We start from the raw sequence: 22,867 nt of genomic DNA, 5'->3' as shown, positions 1-22,867 counted from the left end.
AGCACAAACCCCCAACTAATAAAACCCTAATATATGAAACTAAAATGAGACAAACTCAGGTTTGAATGATATGTGATGATGAATTTATTTTCCATTATTAATTCATGCATTTCACAAATATTTATTAAATCTGTGTATGAAAAATAATTTTCTGGTTCTGGAAATATAGCAGTGAATGAAACCAAATTAATTTTTGCCTTCCTAGAGCATGCAAGTAAAATGCAGCTTATGCATAGAAAGGTGGCAACACCATCAAGTATTAGGTGAAAACTAAGAGTTGTCTAAGGAATAGAGCAGTCAAAAAGAGAATGTTGTCAAGTAGTAAAGTGAGTGAAGAAAGTTCAAGTCTTTGTCTGTGTATTTACTAACATGATGCAATAAATGTATAATAATAATGAGAAAGTCAGTGTAATTCATAATTCAAGACAATTTATAAAAGTAATAAATAATGATCAAAGCACACTAAAAAATCCACTGTCTTCTCTAAGCTTCTATTACTGTTTCTACTTCAGTAAATTTGCTACTTTCCTACAAACAGTTTGATGGACTAGAGGGTTCCATGCCATACTTTTTCTTTTTTCTTGTCTTCTGGACGCTTTGTCCATGGTGCAGAGTATGGCAGGACTTGTCCTCACTAGGGAATCAAGAGGGACTTTAAGTTTTTGCCACAGTGTGACTGGGGGAAATGCTGATCTATTACAACTTCCACGGGAGTAAACAAGCTGAAATTTCAAAACCACTTGTAACCCTGGCTGGTGTGGCTCTGTGGACTGAGTGCCAGTCTGCGAACCAAAGGGTTGCCAGTTCGATTCCTAGTCAGGACACTTGCTTGGGTTGTGGGCTGTGTCCCCAGTAAGGGCTATGCAAGCGGTAACTGCACACTGATGTTTCCCTATCTTTCTCCCCACCTTTCCCTCTCTAAAAGTAAATAAATAAACAAACAAACAAATAAATAAATAAAATATTTTTTTAAAGAAACTACTTGTAGACTATTTGGTCTTTGTATGCCCACTATGTGTTATAACATTTCAGAAAATTTTTGTGGAATTGGACATATTAAGGAAAACAAAGTAAGACTGAAAATATGCATCATTTGAACCTGAATATTACAGAGGTCTATGATTAAAAGAATAAAAATACACATTAAAATACCAAAGTCATCATCACCCTATCATAGGTATATAAAACATGAGTTAACTAATTTTGCTCTTGCAGATTATATGTGTTTTTGTTTTAATTTTATTAAAAGACATTCTTCACCCTTCAGTTTCATAGTTAAGTTTGTTGACAGTAATTTAAAAATAAGTTTTTTGTGTATCCCTTTCATTTTTTAAACATCAATCACTCATTCCATACATGCTTATTGGACGCTTCTCTGTCCCAAACACAGCTCTAACTCTAGGAAATCAGCAGTGAATAAAATAAACATATTCCTGCCTTCACAGAAATTACACTTACCTTGAGAGGACTGAAAACAAATTATAATTAAGATATGTATGTTAGATGGGTGTGTGCAAGAGCTAAGGAGAAAAATAAGACACTAAAGGAGCAGAGGGCATGGTGAGCTGAGAAGGGATAAGGTAAGTTAGTTACTCAAGTTGTAAAGTAGACACATAAAGTCTCAGTGAGAAACCCAGAAGAAAGGGAGAGAGCTCTGGAGAAGCACCTCTGAGTGAGGAATGACAAGTGCACTGGTCCTTAGGAGTGTCTGAAGTGCCTGAGGACAGAAAGCCTGGGCACAGCTGCTGAAGAACAGTAGCAGGGGGTGAGGTGAGAAAAGATGCATGTGTTGATCCTTATTTGAAATTCTGGGTTTGTGTTTTAGTCTCAGTTAATTACACACACACACACATATACATATTTTATATAAGTATTGAATATATGGATATAATTTAATTTTATCAGATGTCTGATACCATTTATAATGTTCTGATATAGATGGGCCTATGACTCTTGTTATATACTGCTCCTTATGGCTGACGTCTTTAATATCATATATATATATATATATATATATATACACAGACACACATTATATACATACATATTATAGCTTATATATATTGTATCACATGCACACATCATTCTTAGTCCATGGCAGTATTCCCTATGTCTTTTATAAAAGCTAAAGGCTGCAAAAACAAAGGTAATCTATATCAGAAAAATATTAGCTGACACTTTTTTAACATATTTATTTTTAGACAGAGAGGGAGGAAGGGGGTAAAAGAGGGAGAGAAATACCAATGTGTGGTTGCCTCTCATGTGCCCTCTACTGGGGACTTGGCCCACAACCCAGGCATGTGCCCTGACTGGGAATCAAACCAGCAGCCCTTTGGTTCACAGGCTGGCACTCAATTCATTGAGCCACACCAGCCAGGGCATTAGTCAATAGTCCTTTATAATGTTACAGCCAGTGTCCATATAGGTCTCAGCAAACTGATAAAAATGGATGTCGAATCAAATATCCATGTGTTTGGAAATTTTAAATATCCAGACATATGTGAAATAGCATATTTTTTCTATTTTCATCATAAATGTAGTCATTTAATAGATATTGGGAAATAACAACAGACATCATATTTGTTACTTCTCATGAATTATTTGTGGGAAATGAAAACAATGGAAAACATTTCTTTATTACATTTTCAAGATATACCAAATATTTTATAATGTATTTTGAAGTAAAACACACACTATATTTAATATGTGAATTTAATAATAATTAAAGGAAACACATATCAAAATAATAATTGGTAAAAGAACCTTAAAGATGTAAAAGTGTAGCAATATAGATAATTATGTATCTATTAGCATAATGGCATGTATTACAGAATCCATAGATTTTAAAAACAGAAGATAGAACAGGTCATCCAAAACATTATTCTTGAAGAAAATGTAAAATAATTCATTTATGTTTATGAACTTCATAGAAAAATGCAGACTTAAGATTCTATGTAACTACAGTTTTATTATAGAAAATTCTCATGATACTTAGTTGATTTATATTTGTAAAACACATTACAACTTATAAATCTTTTATTGTATAGAGAAAGTAAAATTGTTTCCAGGCTAACAGAAAATTTAACTATTTTGGGTTTTTATTACAGTACATTCTAAGAATGCCAATATATGTTATACACAGTTATAATTTAGGGGCTCTGTTAATCATACAACTCTTTATTTATACTATTTTGCAGCCCCCTCTCCAATCACCAATGTGAAAAAAGGGAAGATTGCAAAGAACAGCATCTCTTTGTCTTGGCAAGAGCCAGATCGCCCCAATGGAATCATCCTGGAGTACGAAATCAAATATTTTGAAAAGGTGGGACTAACACGATAAAGTATGCCCTTTATCATATTTTTTCTGCATTTTAGCAACTGCAATTATCTAATTTGTAGAAAAACATGTTGCAATTTTATGTGTAAATCAATGACAATCGATTCTGCAGTCATGATTATGGAGGCTAAGAGTGTACAGGAAGCACTCTATTTTTGTTCTTCAGCTGCCAAATAGTTTATGCTGCCTGGATACTGCCATGTAGTCTACGTCACCTTAACTAGGTTTCACAGCATTAAGAGATGAAGTCATAAGGCCTTTCAAAGTGTCACAAACACTCAAGTTGTTGACCTTCATTAGTAACTGAGGTGCAGGACACAAAGAAGCAGGCGTAGCATACAGGGAACCTGCATAATACCTATACTGAGAAGGACGTATGAGCAGATAAGATGTGTATGTCACGAATAATTTTTAAAAACCCATTACAAAGTCTAACACTGTAGTGTAAAATTTATTTTTAAATTTAGGGCTCCAAAATTGGAAACAGGTGCCTCACGTTCCCTCTGTTTTCCTGATGTCTTCATCTTCCCTGAGTTGCCTCTTAGGTCTACTCTTTCATGTTTTGTTATAATATTATTTAAGTTCTGAAGGGAGTAATCATCCCTCTTTTTCTTTTCTGGACCCACAACCAAACAAGCTTTTAATGAAGGAAAAGTACAAATGGAAACTAAAAATGAGTATCTAATTTCTAAACCTGGACACAAGTATTTTGCTGAGATATGTAGCCACCATGAGTTTTCAACATCCAGCCCCATTTTACTGTGGTGTTTGTAAATGGCATACTCCACTTAGAGCAACCTGAGTTCTAATAGAGGAGACTGAGAGAGGTGAGTGTCCAAAATAGCCTCTAATTAGACACTGCTTGGAGTGTATGTCCTATGGAAGTAGGAATGGGAATGATTGTAGATACAATGCAGAGAATAAGATCCGAAAAGGGAATCCACCCCTACTAAACTGTCTCTTTCAGACTCACAGGTATCACCCTTTCCCTCTTAAGGAAGAGTGAGGAGAGTAAGAGGAAATCCAAAAACATAGTTTATAATACTTAGGAAATAGTCCAAGCTAGTACATTGGAAAAGAGAGGGGACATACATGATTCTCATTATACTAATGCAAAATTATCATTAGAAATGATTATTTCAGCCCTGGCTGGTGTGGCTCAGTGGATCGAGTGATGGCCTGTGAACCAAAGGGTCACTAGCTCAATTCCCAGTCAGGGCACATGCCTGGGTTATGGGCCAGGTACCCAGTAGGGGGTGCTCTAGAGGAAACCACACATTGATTTTTCTCTTCCTCTCTTTTTCCTTCCCTTCCCCTCTCTCTAAAAATAAATAAATAAATATTTTTAAAATGCTGATTTCTTATTAGTGAAAATTACTTAAAAACCCAACATTCTACATGCACACACACACGAGCATAAGTATATTGAAATATTTAAATAATTCATCACATTATAGAATATTTTCTTTTTCTTTCCTTCTTTCTCTCTTCTTTCTCTCTTCTTTCTTTCTTTCTTTCTTTCTTTCTTTCTTTCTTTCTTTCTTTCTTTCTTTCTTTCTCTTTCTCTTTTTCTTTCTTCCTTTTTCTTTCTTTGACAATTCCCTGTGTAAAGGTACAAGAGTACAAAACAGTAGGGTGTGAAGGGAGGGGAGAGCAGGGCTACTTAAATATTCTTTCTAGGTCTTGTATATCTGTTCAATATTCATATGTTGCCTTTATAAATAGATGCATAAGCCAAACATGATCTTTTGAAATTACTGTTTTAGGAATGACAATGATAGCATTACACATCACTATTGGATCATTAGGGAACATAATGAAGATATTTATAAGATATTTCACAAAAACACTCTATCAAATACATTAGTTACCAACACTTCTCTAAGATAATACATCTGAGAAAAAACAACGTTGTGATATGGTTTATAGAGTTTATTATAAAAAACACATAACTTAAATCAAGTAAAATATTGTTATATAAATATCCCTTACCAGTCCCTGTTTACCCAAACTGAAGTGCAAATACTACAGATCCACAATTTAAATACATGTTATATCCAAATATAATTTGTTAAATTAAAGATTATAGTCCTTACACAAGTTTTATAAACTTTACTACTATATACTAATGCAAAGCCAGATAACTATATCTATATATATGTACATACATATGAACATAGAATGAATTTTTGTAAATATTGTCTCCAAATTTATATTATAATTAAATTGGATTAAAATATTGAATGCATAATGACATCTAAAAATACCTATACAACAATAACTACACATTTGTGATTTTTGTGCCTGAAAACATCATATTTATTATCATACTGTTCTGTATGTCAGAAGAACAACATGCCTCTTATTGGCTTAAAGTCAAAGTGTCAGCCAGTCTGCATTCCTTTCTGAAGACTAGGGAGAATCTGTTTTCTTGCCTTTTCCAACTCTAGTTTTCCTTTTTCTCTTTAAGGAAATTATCCTACTTTCCTTCTTATGAGAAAACTTGGTTTTACTATTATTCCCCAGCATATGCATGAGTCATATACATATGTATAAATATATGGAAAGATTTATCTTTTCACAATATTTTAAGATACTATTAAAGAGTTACTCAACAAGTGATGGAACAGAGTTTGTTTCTATTAATATACCTTCTAATAAATGTTGTTCATGTTGTGGAATTTTATTTGTAGTTCAATTTATTTTACAATCATAATTGATTTCAATAAGACTTGACTTTATATTTAATATTTTATATATAATGATGTATTAATTTATTTTATTGTCTGTATAACTCAAAGTAAGAATAATAATTTGGGGTAAAAAAGAGTTCTACACATATCCCCAATAAATAATAAGTTGCCTACTTACATGAAATACAGTCGGAGAAACCATTTATATAACATTATTTGGGGGAAGTTATTAACTTTTTAGGTCAATATTTTTCATTTTATACTGAAGCTATTAAATCCCAGACCTTTTGCCAAGCTAAATTATTGAGCATTCCAATAAAATGCATGTGAGGTTTTGTTTTGTTTTTAACACTTTCAAAAGAAAAAAGGAGGATAATGAGTTTTAATTCCACATATTAAGAAGGGGTCCTGACAGGTTTCCAGAGTTCAGTTTGAACCTTCAGAATGACACCGCCACTTTATTGGATGGCTCTGGGCCAGACACAGGTGGCAGAGCTTTCCAGGGCTCAGGCATTTGCCAGCTGGCATTTCTGCTTGCAATTGCCCTGCTCTAATAGAGGTCATTGGGCTTCTCTGCTCCTGCATGGTGATGGGCCCATTGCCATCTCTTAATTAAAGACAGAGGCTAAGGGAAGCTGCCCCTTGGCAGGGTGTTAGCCAGCTGGCTTCTGCCGAGGCCCACCCCTCCCTGCATGTGAAGAGTGTTTGCTAAGGAGCTGGGGAAATGTAGCTCATTTGCTCAGTGAGGGGGAGCAAGAAGGCAGCAAAAGCCACTTCACCAACCAAGGACTTGGCAGCCCGTTGTTATGTAGCTGTGGATTTTAAAGAGGTGTGTATAGGGTCTGTGATATGTAGGAAATTAGAATAAAACAAGTGATTGAAAAGAATGGAGGAGAGGCTAATTTTGGAAGATATTTAGATAATTCAAAACATGCATTTATGGGTTTTGATCCCTTAGATATATGCTTAGCTAAGTCACTTCAATAAAATAATGTTCAACTCACCCTGAAAGACAATGTGCAATTAGACCTGTGATAAGGAACCACTGGGATATGTACAGTGTTAACAGATAAATCTGAATGTTGCATAATTTTGTGCAACTTATATTATTTTATGCAACTGTATTATTTCAAGGAGCAGCTTTCCAGATTCCTTACAATTCTTTTTTCCTTCTCTTCTTTTGACAACAGTATTGATTTGTAATTTTTTACAAAATGTGCTACTTGTGACTTCATTAGTTAGGATTTTCAACCATGTAAGCTTTTTTTTTTCTTTTCCATAGAAGAAAATTTCATCATGCTGAAGGGTCAAATCAAATTTATTATAGAAATTTTTTGGCTGCTATGTATATTATCTCCATCTCTTTCCATGTGCTCACATGCTCCTGATAAATAATTTTATCCCACTTTAAATGTCAAAATTAAAAAAATGGAACCACATAGAAATGGAGCCTAAGTTGCCTTGCCAGAGGAAAGGCCTTGCACACCATAGGCCTGGAACCTTTGAAATGTTAAAAGAGGGCAAATAATAACCTTCGGGTTGGGCTTAAAGCAATATTGTGCCCCAAAGAACACTTTGTAAAGACAACAAGAAAGCATATGACTGTCCGTCTGAAGACTACCAATCTGAAAATTAAAAAAAAATTAGATTGACATCATTACGTTATCTTTTTTGCATCAATAGAAATGCCTTCCTTCTATTGATGGAATCGTTCTTCTTCGTTTTCATAAATATCCCCCCACAGTTGTGTTCTAATCAGAACAGTACTTGAGCCTCTGCCTGAATCAGTGCTTTGCTGAATAGCTGTTCTTTGACTTCAAATAAATGTTTGTTGCTTCTCACTTTGAAGGGCTTTTTGTATTTAACATATCAAAGAAAAAAACAGGTTGAGTTGTGTACTCCCATTTACACACATACTTGAATTATGTGGCTGAAATTCTAACACTGATATTCCTGTACTCTTTCATGAATAGAGCATCTTCTCTACATTATAAGTGTTAATATTTTATGTAAAAATCATTACTGTCAAATATATCAGAATCTTAACTTTAGTCTTATCTGGATTTCCCTAACTTAAATTCCCCTTAAATTCCCTTAAAGATATTTTATCATTTCTTAATGAAAATTACTGCCTTAATCACAGCCCAACTGCAAAGTATAATACTATTGAGAAAGCCTTGCTTATTCACTCACAATCTTGAGCATACTTAGAACATCAGTGACCTCAATAGTTTATAGAAGCTATTTACCTCTTTTAAAGGAACACATCAAGATAATGCCTGCTTTTCTACTGCTGTCTCCTTAGTATATAAAAGGGGCATGAGAGTAGGTGCCAGAAGATCCATAAATGAAGAAAATTACATTACTAGGTAAAGTTTTACAGGATTTAATCATCTACTTTATTTTTTATTTATAAAAATTATATATTCATGTTACATGTTTATTTTTATATTTAAGTATATTTTATTGATCAAGCTATTAGAGTTGTCCCAATGTTCCCTTGTTGTCCCCTCTGCACAGTATCTACCTTACCTCCAGCATTTCTCCCCTTAGTTCATGTCCATGGATTGTACACGTAAGTTCCTTGGCTTTTCCATTTCCCATACTATTCTTAACTTCCCCCTGTCTATTATGTACCTACCAATTATGCTTCTTATTCCCTGTACCTTTCTCCATATCCCCCCTTCCTCCCACCTGCTGATAACCCTCCATGTGATCTTATTTCTGTGATGCTGTTCTTGTTCTAGTTGTTTGCTTAGTTTTTGTTCTTTTTGTTAGTTTTCTAAATTCAGTCATTTATAGTTGTGAGTTTGTTTTCATTTTACTATTCATAGTTTTGATCTTTTTTGTAAATAAGTCCCATTAAGATTTCATGTAATACTGGCTTGGTGGTGATGAACTCTAGCTTTACCTTGTCTTGGAAGCACTTTATCTGTTCCTCCATTCTCAATGATAGCTTTGCTGGGTAGAATAATGTTGGTTGTAGGTCCTTGCTTTTCATCCCTTTGAATACTTCTTACCAGTGCCTTCTTGCCTACAAAATATCCTTAGAGAAATCACCTGACAATTTTGTGGGAACTCCTTTGTAGGTAACTCTGTGCTTTTCTCTTGTTACTTTTAAGATTCTCTCTTTATTTTTAACCTTTGGCATTTTAATTATGATGCATCTTGCTGTGGTCCTCTTTGGGTCCAACTTGTTTGGAACTCTCTGTGCTTCCTGGACTTGTATGTCTATTTCCTTCTCCAAATTAGGGAAGTTTTCTTTCATTTTTTCAAATAAGTACATTTTTCTATTTCATGCTCTTTCTCTTCTCCTTCTGACATCCCTATGATTTGGATGTTTGCACAATTGAACATGTCCATGAGCCTTCTTAATTCTCTCCTTTTTTAAATTCTTGTTTCTTCATTTCGTACAGGTTGATTGTTTATTTCTTCCTTATGTTCCAAACTGTTGGTTTGAACCCTGGCTTCCTTCCTTCACCGTTGGTTTCCTGTGGATTTTAATTTGATTCATTTAGTGTAGCCTTCATTTCTTATCTTATCAGTTTGCCATACTCAAGGGGTTCTCTGAGCATCCTTATCACCAGTGTTTTGAACTCTGCATCTGATAGGTAGGCTATCTCTGTTTCACTTAGCTCCTTTTCTCAAATGTTGCTCTGTTCTTTCATTTGGGCCATATATCTTTTTCTCCTCAATTTGGCACCCTTCCTGTGTTTGTATCTGTGTATTAGGTAGAGCTGCTCTGACTCCCTTTCTTGACATACCTGTTAGGTTGTAAGGGGCAGAGCCTTAGGTATTTGCCAGGATAGGGCAACTCTCTTCACCACTTTATGGAGCTGTATGTGGGGGAGGGGTCAAAGAGGGAACAATGCTTTTTGGTCGCTCTTGCCACATTTCCACTCCCTGCCTTCACTTCTGGTATGTCACTGGCACTCTTCTAGCTGCTACACTGGTGATGAATTCTGTAGGAGACCATTCTGCATGGTGTGGGCCCAGCTCCTACTCAGAGATGCATGGGACCCACGCCCATGGCTAGATTCTCCCATGGGGGATCAGGCCTGCAACGTGCCTTGGCTGCTTTGAAGCTTACTTTTGCTAAAAAACTCCCTCACCCTGAATTGAGGACATTTACTGCAAAGTAACTTCCTAAAATCCATGCTAAACCTTCCAAGGATGAGTGTAACTGCTTCAACCACTTTTGCCTTTTCATTTGCAAATATCCCTTTTCTGTGATGTGATTAGTAGAAAACTCCTTTGTTTTCTGTAAAAGGTAACCGCTTATGCTGAACCTGTGTATAGTAATTGAAGACCATCATGTAATGTCCAGAGAAACCCAATTAAGGCCAGTCATGGAAAGGGCCAAGGCTTTTGCTCCCCTTGAGAGAAAAGCCATGCTGTCCCTTTTCCTCCACCGGACCCAGTAGTCTGTGTGAATGTCTCATTTCACCCATAATGACGTGGACACTGTGGGCCAGTGTCTGCATCAGAATTCTAGAATGGGTGTGTTTGCATACGTTCTAGGACTGTGCAGGTACTTAAACAGACTCTCCTGTGAGACTAGCAGTTTCTTCTGCCACCTTAATCCCCGCTGGTTTTTATAGCCAGAAGTTATGAGGCTTTATTTTCCAGGCCCTGGAACCCTGCCCTGCACAGTCTAGCCTGGGTCTGGGGTCACTCCTTCCCCAGATGTCCCCCCTATTTTTGTCTGCTGCGTGTGAATGTGGGGCTGCCCATTCCATCCACCCCATCAGTGCTTCACTGCTGCCACACTGCGTCCTCTCTGCTTCCCATCTCTGCCCCTCCTACCCATTTGGGTGAATATTCTTCTTTAAATCCTCGGTCGTTGAACTTACATAACAGTTTGATTTTTTTTTGGAAGTTCTGGTTGTTTTCTCTTTTGAGGTTAGTTATGATCTTTCTATGGCTGTGCAAGGAGGTGAAACATGTCTACATACGCTTCCATCTTGGCCGAAAGTAATTATCTACTTTCAATCCTTTGGAAAATTCTTAAAAAATCCTAAACACTTTAGGTATTATATAAATCTTTGTGCTAACAAATATAAAGATCAATTGTTTGCATGAAATTAATCAGAAAACCTATTTGGATTAGAAATTAGACCATTGTTAGAAATTATACTGATTAAGAGAGAAGTTAGGATATACCTAAACCACAGATAATTTTTTGTTTGATAATATTCAATGAGGAATGATAAAACAGCTATAAAAGAATGTTTATAAGAGTATTTTAGATTGTATTGGTGGTAGTATGCATAGATAGAAGCCAACTGGATGTGTCAATTATTAAAAATTAAAATAATAATTATGACAAAACGCAAAGTTTAGTAAGTGTTTCACATGCATTACCCATTTTATTTTTACAACATTTCTGAGAATATCCAAGCACCAATTCTACCCTAATTTTACTGAGTAAAAGCTGGAGATAAAATGGACTTGCAGGTGATTTCAGTGTTCTCACTAAAGTAATGTGTATGGCATGCTGCTATTGATTGTAAACGTCAAGGGAGAAGGAGTGCAGTTTGCTTTTGTTTTGCATTTGAGTAGCACTATGAAGATTAAATAATAACCATATTGCCTATAGATTGCTTGAGAAATAAATGTTATATTCTTGTTTTTAGTATTTTTTCTCTTAGGAGAAAAAAGACTTTACATATTATTTCCATTAGATTTTTTTAAAGATTTTATTTATTTATCTTTAAATGGGAAGGGAAGGAGTGAGGGAGAGAAACATCAATATATGGTTGTCTCTCATGTGCCACTTGCGGAGAAATGACTTGCAACCCAGGCAATGCACCCTGACTGGGAATAGAACTGCAATCCTTTGGTTTGCGGGCCCGTGCAAATCCACTGAGCTATACCAGGCAGGGCAAATCTTTAAACAAACAAACAAACAAACAAACAAACAAATAATGTATGGTTCTATTTGTAAACATTCCCTGAAATGTTTTGAAAATGATGGTTTACAGTACATCAATCAAGTTATTGTAATTAAAGGACAATTCTAAAAAGATAAAAGGATCTGTAACCAATATTTTAATTTATCCTTTTATTTCTATCAAATTAGATAGAATGATGTAATACATATGGAAACTCCTTAGGAAGAGACAAGTTTAGTCAAGAATTCATAGAGAAAAATATGAGAAGAGAAGGTTCAAAACAGGGACTGTATGTTTTAAATGTTTACGTCTAAGATTTTAGATTCAGCATAGTAACTTCAGAGACATGAGGAGTTACAGGTGTTAGTCTAGACTTTTCCCAGCAATCACAATAAGAGCAGTTCCTTTTTTGTATGTTTCCAAAGTAACTTTGCAATGATTTTGTTTGTCCTCTATCTCAATTCACTACTCACGTAACACAAATTATAAAAGTTGAAAAAGGTTTAAAATTAGTAAAAAAAAAGTTTTTTAAATGAAAAAAGTTTTTGCTCATATACATTTTTAAAAATACTCATCTAGGCTTAGGGAACTGAAATGAAAGTTCTCCAGTGAAGTACTCATTCCTGCTGCCAAGCCCTTCATATAATTTTGGATCAAATTCGCTAAAGACATAGAGGGTGAGTCTTACCTGGTAGTGTATGAGGCACTGTCACCTTTTTCTATGAACAGACATCATGTTCAATATGCTCTGATAGAACATTTATGAAATAAACAAGCACAAAAATAAGAGTACTAAAATAGAGTATGTAAAATAATTTATCTCCTTCAAATTGTATTTTAAGTTTGCAAATTTATTTTTGGCAAAGGTGAGTGTAATAGAGGACAGATGACAGATGATAGATGACAGGTGAGTATAACAGATGAAGAATCTGTCATCTACAATGTATGAGTTCTAGACATTATAACTAGCACACCTAGACTGTGTTCATGCATTTTTTTCTAAAACATTATATTTGTACTAAGAGCAAATGCATTAGTTTCTGATTTGTTTTCTTATATGTGATTCTAAGTTTTGCTGTCATTAGTAATTCATATGTTGACTTTTTTATTGCATGTACATGATTCATCCAAGGACCAAGAGACCAGCTACACGATTATCAAATCTAAAGAGACAACTATAACTGCAGAGGGCTTGAAACCAGCTTCGGTGTACATCTTCCAAATTCGAGCACGCACAGCAGCAGGCTATGGTGTCTTCAGTCGAAGATTTGAGTTTGAAACCATCCCAGTGTGTAAGTCATTTTAATTACTGTCAACTCATATCTCTGTAATGGTTCCCAGAAAAGAGCCAGTGGATCAATACTCTCCCTAGGCATTCTGTCAGTCTTCACTCCTTCTCTCTCTCCCAAGCATGACCCTTTCAGGTAGGAAGGCTGTGTCATGCTATTTTGGTTGGTTAGCACATTGACACTTTGGTCCCTACTCCTCATCGAATTAATTCTACTGGGGGATGAAACATCAGGAGATCCTCAAGAAATGTTTAAACCTTGCTTTTAAAGGCTTCCTTTCCTCTGCTCCCATACTTTATTGAATTATGGCCATTTACCTTCTACTTGGTTTATTGAACAATGCTATGAGGCTTAGTCTTTCTATGACAACTCCACAGGGAGCTTTCGTTAGTATTGAATTTGGCAAGAAAATAGTGCTCTCAGAAACTAATCTGATTGTTTCTAAAAAAGCAAAACCCCTGACAGTATCTCTGAATGGAGGATATGGAAATATTTCTAGAAAACCATTTTTGTGCTTTTTTTCCCTGTAAAATAGCACAAAACTTTTTCCTGTTTAATGTCAAACAAAACATTTAAATTACTTGTATTTAAAAACAGGATTAGAGGAAGATAATAACTTCCTTGTTTACATACAATGTAAAAATCAAGTTGTATAAAAATTAGTGATTTTGAAATAAAATAAAATGTATACTCCCTCCTCTTGAAAACCAACAAAATGAGACATTACTTATCAGATTTACTTTATAATGATTAGAAAAATCATTAAATTAAAAATGTAATAAACCTATGAAATACAGATATTTAGAAAAATCAAGTATCCTTTTTTAGAGCATGTTTGACTAAATTATCTAGAAAATAACTTTTTTATTATTTAAAAAGTAGCTCCTTAGGCGTTATTTAATTTTATAAAGACTAGGGTACCATGTAAAAATTATGTTATATTTCTATCCAAAAAGCATGTGTCTGAGATTTAATTGAAACTACTGATATTTAAACACAATACTATTCAGAAAAGTTCTCCAATAAAGAATAAATTAGTTTCAAAGTTTATATATTGGCAATGGGTTGATGATTTAATCTCACACCTTGCACCCTAAACTAGATTTATGACAAAAGGCTTGTTATATAAACTGGCCACTCTCATAGGCCTTGTTTCCATTTTGGTATCATTAGTAGTGCTTATTGCTTGTGTGGTTTCCCAACCACACTGGGAGAAACTGGGAATTTTCTTCCATAGGCAGTAAGTATCTATTAATTTCTTGATCAGAGAAACAAGGTTAAAGCTACATTTTTGAACATTGTATGTGTGTACTTTGGAGGCAAAGAAAACACTTAAAACACTGGATCATATTCTAGTAGCATGATTTTATAAACTTTAAAAACTTCATCTTTAGAAAACTGGTGTATATTTTCTGGCAGATTTTAATCAAATTGGTGAATGTGGTATTAGAAAAAAAAACATAAAAACATGAACAAGCCATAACAGAAACACAAAATATTTGGCAGTTAATAGGTGAGTAGATGCTAAGAAATTTTAGTGATAGTTAAAAAAAAGAGATTGAATTTTTCTGGTTTGCTGATTTGATTTATTGTGTATTTATTATGGAATGATTTTAAGGCTCTTGAGGATAGATGTAGTACAAGGGCTAATTTTATACAAGTTCATTTTTATGTGAAAATTAAATCTAAATAAAGGAAAAACAGTCTTTTCAAAATACAGGGGTGTTTTGAAGAGATATGAGAGTCAGAGACATATATTTGGAACTCCCCAACTCCCCACCTTATAGTTAACTGGTGTCATGGAGCAATTTATGAGAGGGAGGTTGAAAAGGGTGTAGGAAGAAAGAAAGACAGAAAATGAGAGAAGGAGAGAAATGTAGATGATCAGGAGCCAGCGTTTTTCAGGAACAGCTCACTCATGTAAAGAGAATGCAGAGCCAACAGACCTGAAAAAGCAGTGCTTCTGAGTGGGAAGAAGAAAATATGGCTTATCTGACGTTACGGAACTCAAGAGGAGGAGAGTTTCAAAAATGAACTATATGGTCAACAAGGTCACTGTGACCTTGTGAATGAAAGTAAATGGAGAAGTACTCATTGCATTTAGCAAATATATCATGCATAGAGTTCAAAGGCATAAGAGAAGTTTCAGAGACCTTAATAAAGTTGATTCTTAGATGAAGAGGATAAGTCTAGATCAGTCAGTCAATATACTGAAAAATAGGAAAAAATAAGGATGGTAAATAGAAGATAACAATATGTAGAAACAATCTTTACAATTTATTTAAACTTGCAATAGTTGAAGTACTATACTAAGTGCTTTATATGTGTAAACTCTAATCTTAACAGAATTATAATCATTCGAGGAAATTGTCCATATTTAGAAATTAATGAAATGAGAATTTACATGGCTAAATCATTACCTTGGCCCATATGTCCAGTAAATATTGAACCTGTTTTCAAATTCATGTTGAACTGATGTCACTAAATTTTGGTATAGACATTTGTTTCCTCGAAGAGGACATGTATATTTTGGCCTGAAAGCAGAGAAAAGTAACCAAAAAGGAAATGAGAATGAGAGGAAATGAGCACTTCATTTTGAAGGAGATCTTTGAAGGAACAACATCTTGGGAGAGACAGGAAGGGCTCTAACAGTGGAATTAGGTAAAGCAAAAGGTTATGTAATTGTATTTAACAATGGAGTGTGGACTGGACCACTCTCTTTTATCTATAAAGTTTGACATCACTAAGACATAAGAAGTGGGAATGGATGTGTGCATTGAGAATATGAGAAAGACTCATTACAGGGATGATTTGTTAGAATAGATAAGACCCAAAAGCATTGGAGTAGCAATTGGAGCCCAATCCAAATAACTTATATGGGCCACATTTGTATGATTTTCTCTAGAAACAAAGAGAAAAATGCTCTTTCTAAAAAGAAAGATAAAACTGAGAAAAAGCAATGGTATAAGTAATCTGTGTTCAGAGATTACTAAAACAAATCTTAGGAAAAATCTATTAGTGATAGTGGGTTTTCTTTGCTCCACCCCATTTACACTGCTCACTAGTCTTAAAACACCTAACACAGACCTCAGCATAAAGGAATAGGAGAAAACAGGGTGAAGAACCATTAAATTGCAGCTCTCATAATCCAAGAAGGGGCTAAGTAAGATCATAGATTTAGATTTTAAATAATAGTTTTGTTTTGTTTTCTTGTATGTATGCCTGATGCAGATGATATTGTGCTCTGAAGACTGGCCTGCATGTATTGCAAGTGTAGATCGGTGTGAGAAGATGGTCAGAGTGTCTGTCAGTTTTGGTTAGAAAGAATCAAGAGGCAGGTGACAAGAATAGAAAGAGAAGTGCTTTGGAAGTCCAACACTTATCTGGGGCCAAGATTTGGGCCAAGATCTAATAGCTTGTAAAAACAAAACATGGAAAATAGTGTTGTTATTAGTTTTAATGACTTATAATTGTTCTTGGAGGTGAACTGATGCCACTCTGAATTTATCAAAATGATTTCCATTAAACTGTAAGCATTCCAGGGTATCCTGGTGAGGGTTTCTTGAGAACATCAGTACAATTTATTTTATTCCCTGAGTTTCTCATTTTAATTGGATTTAGTTATTAGCACAAAGGAATATTTTCCTGATTATTTAGGTATAACTATTTAATCCTGTCCATATTCCTTTTATTATTATAATTGTATTTTTAAAATATAAAGCATTTCATCTAACTCCATGTATTTGAAAGAAAAAATCATGGTGTCGAAAATTATATTCAAAATAGTGATATTACATTTCCTGAGGCCAGAATCACATCATTTTGGACTTTAATCTCTGTCTATTAGAAAAAAAAAGTCCAATTTAAGGTCATAAGACAAGTTTTTCTAGAGAAGAACCACATGCAAATTCTAAACATGTAGAATCTCATAGACTTAGCACTTCCTATTCAGTTTAAAGTGTTTAAAATCAAGGATTAAGATCCATTTTGTCATACAAACCTAAGATCCCTAGATGACTGCTATGCAAACAATTACACATATTTTCATGATGACAAGGAAATAATCAGCAACCTAGTTATTTTTTTAAAATTTCCATTCGGATAGTAAATATTTTCTCCTAAAATTGTCTTCAGTCACACACTTTTGAGAAGAGATATTAGAGTGAAATCTCAGTCAATGTGTGTGACTTGCCTAAACCATGCATTGATCGCTGACTATTAAGCAGCTCTTATTTGAGTGCATATGATTACATTAACCACAAGCTCCATTTTCCGTGTATTCTATCAGCAGTTGCAGCCTCCAGTGATCAAAGCCAGATTCCTATAATCGCTGTGTCTGTGACAGTTGGAGTCATTTTGTTGGCAGTGGTTATCGGCTTCCTCCTCAGTGGAAGGTAAGAACAGAAGCTGTGATTCTCACCTTTTGCAACTGATCTCTTCCCTACTTTAAACTGACCATTCATCTATTAATTAAGCACATCCCAAAACAAGTCACATATCTGTGGGGAGCCTGAACGTATGAGGTAGTTCTTAAAACTTGCCTTGACCCTGTTAGTACGAACTGTTAAGCACACAATTTCCCTTTGCTGGGTATGCTTTCTTTACAAGAATAGTACTAGCTCGTTACTGCTTATTATGTCTTTAATGGAATCATAACTTTGTCTTACATAGTTTTTCTTTTTGCTTGACATTTGTTTCCTTTCAAAAGTATTAATGGTTGCCTGCTTTAGTTTTAGCCTTTGGGAAAGGCTACGCCTGTGCCTGGTAGAGTCAGAGAAATGAGACTGGTAACTCCAGTTAGCCAGCATTTTATTCTAACAGAGTAGTGGATACAAAGCAGGCACTTTGGTAAACAAGCAGTTTGAGACATAACCAACCCTTTTTAATGACTACTGTTATTTTCAGCTTCTGGATGCTGTGAACCTGAATACATTAATTATAGTATTATATGCAGGTTTAAAGTAAATTTTATTGAATGTTTTATCAATACATAATTAATGTGTGTATAACATATCTACATTTTTCATTTTGAACGAAAATGAAATAGGTAGAGCCCCAATAAGAACTTTTGTAGAAGGTATTTTATGACATAGAGTTGAGCATAATCAACTTTCCTAAAATAAATAAACAAACAGACAAACATGAATATCATTGTACTCTATTCCTATAGCAACAAATATTCACATTTTTAATTTAGGCAGTCCTTAGAAGGGATATTCAATAATGACAGCTGTCTATTTAAAAATGCTTTTGTGTTAGACTATTGTAGAAAACTTGATGAATGTCTTCATGGAAATGTTTAAACCTGCACAAATATGTGAAATGTACTGTGAGACCTCCAAAACAAGTGAGGAAATCAATAATACTCATATTGATTGTGTAACTGTTCTATTCATCTACTTTTGACTCTTCAGCACCTGTTTAGTCATAAATATATAAAATTTGGTACTTTTCAATATACTGCATATTATATTCTGAAAAGATTTATGATGATATCCATAAATTACAGTAGTAATAATTTACTTTCATAAAACATTGTTACTTCTTTGAACATTCTTTCTGTTTGTATTTGAAAATTCCCTTTCTTCTAATTCTTGTCATTTAAGAGTGTTCAGGGTTTTCTTAAGAATATATGTATAAATCTATTGCTTCTTTTATGTTAAAATAGCAGCAATGCATTTTTAGAAATGTCATAGGAAGCTGTGTTCTATTGAGGACAATTAGGTTCTTCCAGTCAGAAAGCTGGGTACCTAAATGACCAACTGATCTCTTTAAAATCATCTGGAGAGAATTCTCTACCTTTGTCCCAGTTTTCTGGAAGACAAGCTGATTCCACTAATCTTGTAATAAAAACTTTTCTCAGATTTTGATCAAATAAAATAATTAGGTTGAGTGAATGGTAACTACTAAGAAAACTATGATGCCATAATATGTCTTTTCTACCCAAAGGGGTAGATAACTATGATACATTTGCAGAGCTGGTTTGTAATACAATTTCTTTACTCTGACTAAGATATGAGTCATTTCTTTCTTTCCAATAAATCCAGAAACATTACTTATTTTTAGGGAATTGGGATCATAAGAAAGATATTTTATTTCTTAGGCCCACACTTTGGAGAAATAAATAACCATGGAGGGATGAACCAAGGTTTTGAATCTAATAAATTTTTGTGTTTGTAGGTTTATTAAAAGACAAATCGGTGTTTGAAGTATTTTATTGTAGATGTAGCACACTATCTTTATTTAACCTAGACATTGTTAATGTGAATATATTGATGGCATGCATGTATGAATTCTTCTTATCTCTATGTGAATAAGCCCCTCTTCTCAGAACATGTTCTTCCCAAATATATACATAAAATTGACATAAAAACAATTAATTTTGTTATATCTGTAGCATCAGGCAAAGTTTTTGGGAGAAAGTTCAATCTACCTATTATTTGGTAATCAAAGGAAAATATAGCTTAGTGCACAGGCATACACACAAATTCTATATGTGCCCAAATTTCCTATATAAGAATTACTAAAATTTAGTGTAATTACTGAGTTATACTTGAATCGCATATACACTCAAGGCACAAATTTAAATTTTCAGCATAACTAAATTTGAGATGTCATAAGATAAATTTTGAGATGCATTGTCTTACAGAATTACATTACTTTTTAAAAATGACAACAGCTTATGAATTTGTGCATTGTTCATTCATATTAATTTTTTTTTAATTTCTGCCTATGATGCTGAAACTAGGAATTTGCAGTTTAAAGGGAATAATCTGTGATGTATATTTTTTACCAGGAAATATTTTGAATAAGAGTTCTATTCATTTTGTTTAATGTGCATTGCTAAATCTCAAGCTGCATTTGTTTATGATAGAAGTATCTTTGACCATTGTATTTTGCTTTTTATAGACTGTTATTTTGTTTGTATTAAATAAGTCTACTTATTCAAGAGCTAAATAATATGATTCTTGAAGGACTCTCCCCTTTTTATTCAAGGCAATGAACTTTGCAATTTTTCCTGAAGTAAGAAAATCTTACCTAATTTGCAATATCCTGAATTAACCAAGTAAATATTTGTCAAATACAATGAAAACTAAATGAAGAGATGTTTTAAAAAGCTAACACACATTTTGGAAATTATCTTTGAGTACTAGCAAATTACTGGAAAAAGCCTGTTCTAGAAATGGTCTAAGAACTATGAACTCTATGTTTCTCCCTCCTCTCTGTGCCAGAATATGATTTCTAAGCATGCACAAAAATATAACCACATTTGGACATTCCTCTTACTTGGAATTTACTCTCTTTTATCACTTTTAATCTCTTGAATATTTTATAAACTAGATATTTGCTCCTAAGTAAAAAATTTTTTAATTGCAAGTAATTTGACTCTTCGGTGGTGATATAAATATATCAATCTTGATATGTTGCATAAATATGTATATCACCTTCATATAATATTCATTGGCAATTTATATCCTCGTTTGGACCCAGAAGAAAATGTATCTTAAAGATCCACATTCATTGATAATTTGTATTTTTATTCAGACCGAAGAAAAAACGAGAATTATAGCACATTGAATACTATGGGACTGATCTATTTCAAAGGAAAAAATAAACTATTTATTCTAAAATACATTGAAAAATAAAAATAAATAAAATAAAACATTTTCTAATTCTTTCAGGCTAAAACTGCTGTGCAGAAACACTTTGGAGTCTCTCTACTTAAATATGATTTTAAGTAATATAGGAAAGTGTCCTTCTTAGAAGGGAAAAGGTCTTACTTAAACTCTAACAAACAAACTGAACTGACAAGCAAAACAGAGACAGACTGGTAGATGGAGAGCACATGGCAGCTAGTGGGGGAGAGGAGGTTAGGGTGTGGAGGGACTGAGCAAAAGGGAAAAAGACTCATGGACATGGACAACAATGAGGTGATTGCTTAGGGGAGGAGGGTAAGGGGACTAAATGGTAATGAAAAAGCGTAATAAAGCTTATACAAATAATAAAAAACAAAATTAAAATAATGGAAAATAATTTTAATATCTTAGGATTCTCTCAGTTTTAGAATTTGTGTGATCTTCCTGTTTAAAGGTGTTAAACATTCCATACAGTGGCAATTTTCAATTGATGTTCAACAAAAATTTTAAAATCATGCAATACCTGATTATTTTAGTCAGGGAAACTGATCTTTTCCTCCTTAAATGTTCAAATAAAACAATGATGACACCCAACAAACAGCCATCTGGTGTGAATGAATTGAAATTATTTCTATTTTCTGGTCAAATCAGCAATATATATATATATATATTTGGTGGTATGTCACAGAATTTTAGCAATAATTAATGTATGTCCTAAGATGAAAAGGTTGAAAATCATTGCATAGAGCATTTCCCACCAGTTTCAGATGGTCCTTTTTACTTTCTTTCTCATCAATGTAAATGGTGTTTTTCTGGAATGAGAGAACAATTCGCATGTCCTCAGCAAGCTGCCAGCTAATTGCTCTGGGATGGACAGAAATGAAGCTTCCTGTATGCACAGCATGTTGTAATTCTTTTTTAATCTCTCTCTCTTAATAGTAATGACATTGAACATTGATAACTTTCTTATTAAGTCCTCATTTTGTGGCCTTCTCTTTTATATTACTTTATAGATACAAATTGTTTAATCAATCATTCTTTCACCCGAGATTGACATTTTCACAGTGTTCCAGTTTATATTTGAAAAAGTCTATTACTGTGTTCTTCCCCACTATTTTTTTTTGAAGATGATCATGATATTATTTAGTTGACATTTTTTCCTCTGTGTCCCCATTTCACACATGGGGCTTCATTCTAGAAATCGACTACTGGACACTTATTATCAAATATAAAGCTTACATTAATAAGATTTAGTTATATAGAAAATACAGAGAAAATTTCTTTCTGTGGACAGAAACTTTGTTCTTTGAACTTGGCTCATCATAGAGATCCTGGGATTAAAAAATACATTTGTAATAGCTTGTTTCTGATCCCTCGTTTATCACATGTTCACAAATTTAATTAAATGTTGAAGAAATAGAGCTTTGCTTTTCTATTTCAATTAATTCCACATGTATACTCAGTGGCTAAAGACATACACACTTCATACACATGCATGCCACACATATTCATACATGTTTTTGTATATAAACACAAGAAAAGTAAAGATGTTTGCCAATATAAAAATTGCAAAATGCAACAAAGTCACATAGCTTCTAAAGAGGTGGAAGGATCCCCAGAAACTGTACTTGCACATTATTTTAAGGCTATGCATATGACTTTAGTACCATGAGGTTCCTGAGATAATACATTTGGTCTTAACATTAGATTAATGCCTCTAAAAACATATGAACCATTTTCTGGGCAAAACATCGTCCCTTGTTTATCTTGGTCATGTTAAAATCCTGTGGCTTGATATAAAACTACCAAATTCTATTTCTCTTTGAAATGTCTCATACTGTTCTGAGGCAAGCATTGTTCACAGGTCAATGGGCACTGTAATTGGAGGCTGACCTGTCTGACTAAAGATACTGAGGCCACCTGAGAATTGTGAGAAAAAAAAATAGATGCATATAAAATGCTGTTTTTTAAGGTTTTTATCACTTGAAAATAATATTTAAATTTAGCCTTTTGTATT

General features: G+C 33.9%; 1 protein-coding gene across 9 annotated transcripts in view; it reads left to right on the top strand.

The window, feature by feature from the left end:
* The window catches only part of EPHA5 (EPH receptor A5), a 310,111-nt gene that overhangs the window by 211,575 nt on the left and 75,669 nt on the right, over positions 1 to 22,867 (top strand). For 5 of the 9 annotated variants that reach the window (XM_036021196.1, XM_036021186.1, XM_028507834.2 and 2 more), the window contains 3 exons: positions 3,198 to 3,322; positions 13,057 to 13,216; positions 17,502 to 17,607. In XM_036021196.1, the coding sequence (XP_035877089.1) occupies positions 3,198 to 3,322; positions 13,057 to 13,216; positions 17,502 to 17,607 (391 nt within the window). The remainder of the gene's footprint in view (positions 1 to 3,197; positions 3,323 to 13,056; positions 13,217 to 17,501; positions 17,608 to 22,867) is intronic. The other 4 variants (XM_028507835.2, XM_028507833.2, XM_036021207.1 and 1 more) reach the window with 1 other exon arrangement.

This window comes from Phyllostomus discolor, chromosome 1 (genome assembly GCF_004126475.2).
Source record: "Phyllostomus discolor isolate MPI-MPIP mPhyDis1 chromosome 1, mPhyDis1.pri.v3, whole genome shotgun sequence".
Classification (NCBI taxonomy): domain Eukaryota; kingdom Metazoa; phylum Chordata; class Mammalia; order Chiroptera; family Phyllostomidae; genus Phyllostomus; species Phyllostomus discolor.
The sequence above is the reverse complement of the archived record's forward strand: the minus strand, read 5'-3'. Positions and strand labels throughout refer to the sequence as shown.